General features: G+C 35.1%; 1 protein-coding gene across 13 annotated transcripts in view; it reads right to left on the reverse strand.

The window, feature by feature from the left end:
- Positions 1–7,681, reverse strand: part of LOC135214262 (protein lap4-like) — a 225,576-nt gene extending 217,895 nt beyond the window's left edge. For all 13 annotated transcript variants that reach the window (XR_010314317.1, XM_064248366.1, XM_064248365.1 and 10 more), the window contains exons 1-5: positions 7,394–7,681; positions 6,892–7,025; positions 6,595–6,706; positions 5,076–5,172; positions 3,740–3,815 (exon numbers count right to left, since the gene is read on the reverse strand). Coding sequence is in view for 12 of the 13 variants with exons in the window: in XM_064248366.1 (XP_064104436.1) it covers positions 3,740–3,815; positions 5,076–5,172; positions 6,595–6,706; positions 6,892–7,025; positions 7,394–7,608 (634 nt within the window). In the remaining variant the exon portion in view is untranslated. The remainder of the gene's footprint in view (positions 1–3,739; positions 3,816–5,075; positions 5,173–6,594; positions 6,707–6,891; positions 7,026–7,393) is intronic.
- Positions 7,682–8,162: the final 481 nt, after the last annotated feature.

An 8,162-nucleotide genomic window follows, 5' to 3' on the forward strand; every position in this document is an offset into this window, starting at 1 on the left:
ACATGACCACAGAAACAGTTCTACCTCATTTGTAAAATACAACTTGGTTCCTCTACATAAGGTACCTAACCAAAAATGCGCATGACACCCAACACCAATGTTTGTAAGCATAAACTAGCATACAGCTAGTAATTACAGTATACTCATTCTAAAGCTTTGGTACTCAAAATGGGAAAAAATTTCTCTCACATGGCCAAAACATGATTTAACCTATCAGTAGTGAGGCCTACTAGGAAAGAAGGTTGAAGAAACTAGGAATAAAAAAAAATAGGATAGTATTGTACAAAAGAAACTGAAAATGTGTTACTTGAAACTATTTCAATGTAATAAAGATACAGGTACTTCTAATCATTTATTGTTCCTTAAAAGAAATGTGGCAAATGCAACAGAGCAAGGAAATAGAGTCATTAAAAAAAAAAAAAAAAAGAGAGAAACTAAAAGGATCTGAAGGTCACAAAAGTGAACAGGAACTAAGCACGTCTTCGTCATATCAAAGAAAAGGGAGGGGGAGATTTAAGTGAGGAGTGCTAGATCTTAAGACTCTATGGAAAAAGATGGAACAAAATCAATGCAATGCTTGCAGTTGAAAAAATGCCACTTCTGGTGTGAGTGTAGAGAAAGGGCAAAATGTATGTATATATGTACTGTATACATATACATATAGTGATCAGTATATTCTTTGGTGACAAAGCAAATTTCATATGAGGCCATGAGAAACAAACAAGAAAAAAACTTCAATATTATTAAGCAAGAAATGCAAATATCTTTCCAAAATTTGCTCATCTTCATACAAGAAATGCATTTAAAAGCAACCATGAGCAATTAATCAAAATAACTGTATCCCTTCTGCAGCAGAAAAAAAAATATAGAAGCTTTAGAAAACAACTACCCACGCTTCAAAAATGACTATCAGTGACACTGAAACCAAATCATAAAAGCTGTGCTGGATAAGTGGTCAAATCCCAAAGGAATAATTCAGTGTGACCAAAAAATCTACATGAAAACTATATCACACATTAAATAAATAATATGGACATTGTACAATAAACAATTCAGTATTGATAACATCATTATTGAAAGAGATAGTGCTAATCAACACAAAACCTGTTGAGTGATTTTATCACACATGCGTCCAAGGTATATGAAAAATCCTCTCCAAGTAAAAGGGATTAGCATTATGTCTAAGTCGACAATTTCAACAGAACGTGACTGACACCATCCACCACAGCCTTCCACTCATACCGACTGAATACAACAATTACAGAGAGGATATACAGACAGCTGGAGGCAGGCTGTACACAACACTGGCTGCAAAAACATATAGAGAACAAAAATGCAGGTGCTCTGGCACACTGCCTGTACTACACCCTCTGACAGCTCCAAATATATAAACTATGTCCCCAATAAAAAATATGGAAGTGACACATCTTCATAAAAGGAGCTGGCAGAGTAATAATACAGCATGTTTGCTCAGCACTGTCAAGATGAAACCTGTGGTTTTCTAGTCGAGAATAAAATCAACATAAATACTTCACTCAGGTGGGGAATCCAGAGTGCTCTTTTCTGTCAATTTATCCTTGAAGTATCAAACCCAAAAATTTCATCTTGGACAAGGAAGCACCTGCCTTATAAACTTTCAATTAATCAATAAAAGATGTACAATTTCATATTCTAAAGGCCTCAAAAATAGGATATACAATATATAATGTGATCTAATTACATGAAAATCACTCTGTATATCCTTTGAACAATTGATTATAAAACTATACAAAGTACTAAGTCGTCTTTTAAATAACATTTCTATTGGAAAAAAAAAAATAAATAACTATGCTATATCCATTTCAGTAACTGCAAGGGGGCCTGGATACATGATTTAAATATGCACTTCCTCAAGCAAATCAAGTCAGGGGAACAGTTGGGTATTAGTTGACAGACGAGAGTATTAGTAGCATGCAAAGGAGGCAATACAAGTAGTTCTAAAACATGCGGATCAATTTACCATGATTTAACAATAAACTAATGCCAAACATGTGTCCTACAGTATGATTCTAAAGGGACATGATATAATTCTAGGGGAAAGCACTTCGTTAACCACGTTATAAAATACAGGCAGTCCCCGGTTATCGGCCATAAAATCGGCGAGTTATGGTGCCAAGTTCCGGTTATCTGCGCCGTAAGGTGTTTTATGGCACGCCATAACATACCTAACAGAGGTGCCATAATGGTGCTTATGACCCCGATAACCAGTTATCAGTGCCATAAGCACAATTATGGTGCCATAAATCGCCAAGTTTAAGTTCACGGCGATTTTCGCTTGCCTATTGGCACCCCCTCGGGAACGGAACCCCCAGGGACTGCCTGTAGTATAAGACTACGTATTGCAAGATTTTTGTGCAATACCATGAACTCGCCATGCGAGCTAACATGACGGGGGTGAAGATACATCACATTCTATTAATGATAACATCAATGCAGTTATATGTCAGTAATATTGACTAAGCCTTTTTTCCTAGTTCTGAGGGATTTAAGTGTTGTCTGTCTTTGTCTCGGTGGTGTGAAGAACAAATGTCGTGCTTCATGAACAACAAAAATCGATTCAAATATTCAAATAACTCTAGCCAACTTCAAAAGTATAGTTTGTGGAACATAAGAGTACCATCATCAGAAATAAAAATATTATTATCTTCAAAACACACCAATGTAAGTCAATTCAAACATTTCCAAATAACTCCCACTGTAAAAGGAGTTCATAAAAAAAATGCTGTCATCAAAAATAATTACAATCAAAATACACTGATGTACATTAGTGTTAAATAGGAATTCTAGAAAATGGAATAACAAACATTCAGCAGAGTCATTAAAATACTGATGATGAAATTCACTGGAACCAAAGTGAACATTTATATAGTTTCAAACATGAACTTACATGTTCTACAGCTAAAACTATTCATTACAAAAATGTAATGCAATTACTAAAAAGGAACAAAGTCCTGTGACCAAAATTAAATTAAAGTTTACATATTTTTACTTAAGTAAAACTTTCATTGGTCAAGCCAAACTAAATATATAAAGCATAATACACAATTTCAGAAAAAAATTTTTTTGGACACTATAAACTTGAATGAAAAAAGTAAGAAATCAAAGAGAAGGAAAAGCCAAGTTAACAGTCCCTGTGGTTCCAGTAAAATAAATTAATCACGGAACAAAAATATATGTCCATTCACTGCAAAATTTCCTTGATAATTATCTCAAATCCAAGTTAAACTGACAAAAGACTTTGTGGTGTCACAAATTACACAAGGTGGTGCAATTAAATAATACATTACACTAAGTAAAATCTCGGATGAGCATGCAAGTGCAATAACGGACTGCATAGCTGAACTTCATCTGTTGCAGTGCATTGCAAAAACTGCAAAACTATTGATAGTTCATTATTAAAATATTTTCCTCTCCATGTTATTTCTTTAGTTTACAATATGAACACAATTGAACATGACTGTCAGTTTCAATTAACTTATCCAGATATGTACTAATATAATTAACTAAACTTGACTATGTATCAAAACTGTTAAATTGTAATATTTTCTACAATGAAAAGTTAACTGATTAAATCCTTTTAAACTATGGTGATTTTTAATTAAAAATTTATTTCCATACCCCTACTTTCAGTTAATCAGGAAATGAATGAAAACTTTGATAATATCAAATAAATCCTGGAAAGAAACTGACAGGAACTCACCAAGATTTTCATGTTGATACTCTTGTTGAGGGAGGAGGAAACAGGTAAGGACTTCTTGCCCCGATGCATCATCGACCTGGAAGTAACATTATCTTACTTGTATACATATGCAATGAAATACGTAGGTGGCTAAACAAGGAAAATAAAACGTACGTTTTCTAGACGATATTATTATTGCTTGAAAATACCAACCTTCATAATAAAACCAGTCATTCCAATAGTACTAACCTAACTTTCTTAAAGCTACAAATTTCGAGCCTCAAACTATCTCATCTTCCTGTTTACCTTTTCTCCAGAGGTAAGGAAAGATTGACTTCTTTTCTATGCCTCAGCTACGTTATTACCTTACTGGACTCTGAGAAGGCTGGGTGGGTATTATGAATATTAGGTAAGTACACAAAGAACCAATTTTAATATAAGAATTGGTAATACGTATTTCTATGAATCTCACCTAACATTTCTCAGCTTACCACATTGACATAAATTAGGGGATAGTGCAGCACTTGACAAAGGTAGGTAAACCCAACCCAAACAAAAACAAAATTCGTTGTAAAAATAAAACAATGAGTATTGCCTGAAGTAGGTAATTCCACTAGCTGTCCTTGCCACCAGTCAAGGACTGACGTCAAGGGTAATGGATCTCGTAAGGCATGCTATGTTTGGAGATACCATCATAGAAGGGTTTGCTCTTTGCTGTAACATAAAGCATGGAGTGATCACCTACCAAAGATCCTGTAATAGTGTTGCGACAGACCAAATGCAACTGTAAATGCCTACTTAATAGCAAGTAAGCCTACATTCACATGTGCACCTTCTTACTGCCCATAACTCATTATGTGTACCAGAATTTTTTAAAACAAAAGATTTATATTTGATTTTATGAAAGTTACGTTGTCATGCCAAGCACTGGAGTGTTTAGCAAGGGACGTGGTATACTTATAGATGAACTCCCAACACTGCACACTTCTTATAGGTTTTAACTTTGCATATATAAACATTAAGAGATGCCTAACTGGTCAGATTAGGAAAACAGTAGTAGAAGAAGAAAGAGAATTATTTTAATGTCATTTTTGCCCTGAAGTGTGGCAAAAAGGAAAGTGCTGCATAAACCTTAACGAAACACAATGGAGCTTGTGGTGCTCAGGATTTGCAGGATGCATGGATGATTTTGTGCTAGCCACACACCTTTGAGTATGGCAGGATCCCTCTGATTCCTAGCTTGCAATGCAAGAAAAAAAATCCCTTGCCTTCAAAAAATTCTTTACCATTTTCTTGAAATAAAATGCAGTTGAAAAATCTACTACTAACTATAAAAAAGAGAATTTTCTATACAAACCTCTGTCTGGAAATTCAACATAGGTTGAGCTTGGTTTTCGCTGAGCCAAACAGCCTTCAAGTTTAATGCAGTGATGGTAAGCGGCAAATACTGCAACCTGTAAGTATCAACACAAAATTCAGTGAATCGAAGATAAAACACTACTGCAGTTACAATTAGAATCTTGCTCTGTCACTCTATATTATACAACTTCAGAAAGATTGGATTTAGTAAAATGCATAAGGCTTTGAGTGCAAGGTAGGAGAATTAAACAGTGACTCTTCTGCAAGCACATTAATTTTGTAGAACATGACTCAATAACTGATGATGGTCTTGGATGACATCACTTCAAATGAATCACTTCTTTGCAAATAATACCAGAATTGAGGTGCACTATCATACTGTATGAAACATTCTGTAATATTAGTAACTTCTGAAAACAAAATTTCCACCATTGCCTTAAATGCTGCATGACACTAATGGACTCTGAAATTCCACCACTCGTTTTCCCTGGGCAGCAACATTCTCCCAGAGTAGTGCAAGGAACATGTTCAAACCATCTACACCTCCCTTTCATTATTATCTCATCTAATATCGAACTTACATAACTTAACTAATGGTATCATTTCTAACTCCATCTAGTCCATAGAAATCCAAAAATTACTGAGTGCTTAAATGACCACCTTGAGACTATTATTGAGAGAAGGATTCCTTTTAAAACCCTCAAGCTTTGTCTAAAAGATAAGCCATGGCTTAATGTTGCACGTAAACTTACCTATCCATGAAAAACAAGAAGCTTATCATTTACGGAGGAACGATCATTCAGACTTTTTGTGACAATTTCACTGAGCTCTGACTAACAAGTCAAGCTTGGGTTGTCTATGAGAGATGAGAGACCATTGAATATGGGTGTGAGGGAAATCTTGCTCCCCAGTGGTGGTCTACTCTTCAGACATCACTCTTTGGAGGTGATTCTAGTAGGAGCTCACAGCAATGCATATTAGTACCCAAAACAGAAGGCAGACATTTTGGTTTAAGTCTTTGTGAACAGTGTAGAGAGTCTATGGTGTTTCCTCTGTGATGCTTTCCAGAGCCTACATTGTGTTCAATGGCCTTCAGATCTAGAGTAGTCAAAACTTTGCTCCTGGGGCGTAAGATGCTAATGGATCTTTCCCTTCTTTTTTAAAGACTGTTGACTTCACTGCTCCTAAAATTACCACTGCTTTTGGACAGTTAGCTGGACTTGTAAGTTTTGATTGAGTGTATGTTATTTGTTTTAGCTGACTGGTTAAGGAGGGTTATACTAAGGAGGGTTATACTGTTACAAAATATGGCTGTTTAATGTTCGTAAGTTGTAATTAAAGTAGTTACACAGTGCTTGTGTGTTTTTGTTTTTATCCTTTCACAACCTACAAATTGCTGGTACATACTATATTGCTTGTACACTTCAAAATCCTTCTACTACAGTAATCACCGGCCTGGTAATGAAAGATTTGATAAACGGTGTAAAACCATTTAAAACTAAAAAATAAAACCTTACCTGTTTCCAGAAACATCAAGAACGTGTAATTCTCTGCAGTTGCCTGTCTCCGGAGGAAGGTACTGGAGTCTGTTATCTCTGAGAGACAACACACCCAGGTTGACCAATTTACCTGTTGAATTTATTATTTTAAATAAAAGATATAAACAGAGTATTTTAAAGCATATCAGTATATGTGCCTAGAAAATGCCAAGGATCTAAAATCTTGCACAATTCTTAACAAATACGTACAGTAATGTATCTTTATAAATTTTTAAATAGCACAGGTCCAAATCATTAACATAAAATTTTACTTACCAATCTGAGGAGGTAGTTCATTTAATCTGTTGCGGTCAACATTAAGGTTTGTAAGCTTAGACAGGTTGCCCAGAGAATCTGGCAGTTCTGATAACAAGTTCTCTGTCAAAATGAGTTCTTGCAGGTTTTCACATCTGTCAAAAATAAAATAAAATGTAATTACCAAACAAAGTTCTGTATCATTAACAAAATCAATACTTTCATGCATTATAAAATTAAAAAAATATATTTTCTTTGTTACAGAAAGGAAGTGATCACTAGATACATTCTAAATAATATGTATCTGCTTGCTTTTACCAATGCCAAAAAACTCAAGTGGAAAAGAAAAACTACATATACTTAAAAGAGATTAAGATCACTGAAATTATGATTGAGATTAAAGACTAAGATCACTGATAGGTGAGATTCCTCCATGCAAGATAGCTTCCACCAGCAAGAGAAATGATACTGAACTAACCATGAAATATATGGATTTTGAAGAATCAAGGCCATGACAACTTACTTGCCAATATTTGGGTTGAGAGTCATAAGGCGATTTTGATCAACCTTGAATATGGTGAGTTTGGTGAGGGAACCTATCCCATCAGGAAGGGCCTCTATCAAATTTTGGGAAAGATGAAGATCTGTCAGGCTCACAAGACCTGACAAGCCCTCTGGGACATCTTCCAGTCTGTTTTCGCTAACGTCCAGGCACAGAAGGTTCTTGAGGCGGCCCATCTCCGGCGGAAGATGACTGATTTGGTTGTGGTCAAGCCACAGTTCCTGAAGAGCTGGGAGATCACCAATGTGGGGAGGCTGCAAGAAACCCATTCGTTCGGACATCAATTTTATTCTACCGACATTACTTTTATAAATATATGTATCTTCAATCTACAACAACACCCAATTTACTACAATTAAAATTCTTGATGCATAAAGAGCATAAAATTAAACACAAGTTTAAACAATGTTTTATATTTCTAAACTGTATTAATTTGCATTAGTAGTCTTAAATATTTGAGTCCCATCAACACCAAATAGTAAAAAGCAATACTAAGTAGTAAGGTGTATACCTGTACTGATTTCACACAATTACTCAATGACATAAATGATACTGATTTTGAACATAATTTCCCATTTGTAAAGTTTATTAAAGAACCAAAAGAAAATAAAAAAGCTAAACAACTTGCAGTGAATACCAATGCAGAATGATTGTGTGCTCTGGAACACCACTACGTCCCTTGCATTCTCCACCACACAAGTCTCTTATAGTAAATTACTAATAATCACTT

The sequence above is a fragment of the Macrobrachium nipponense genome, chromosome 45 (assembly GCF_015104395.2).
Source record: "Macrobrachium nipponense isolate FS-2020 chromosome 45, ASM1510439v2, whole genome shotgun sequence".
NCBI classification, from domain to species: domain Eukaryota; kingdom Metazoa; phylum Arthropoda; class Malacostraca; order Decapoda; family Palaemonidae; genus Macrobrachium; species Macrobrachium nipponense.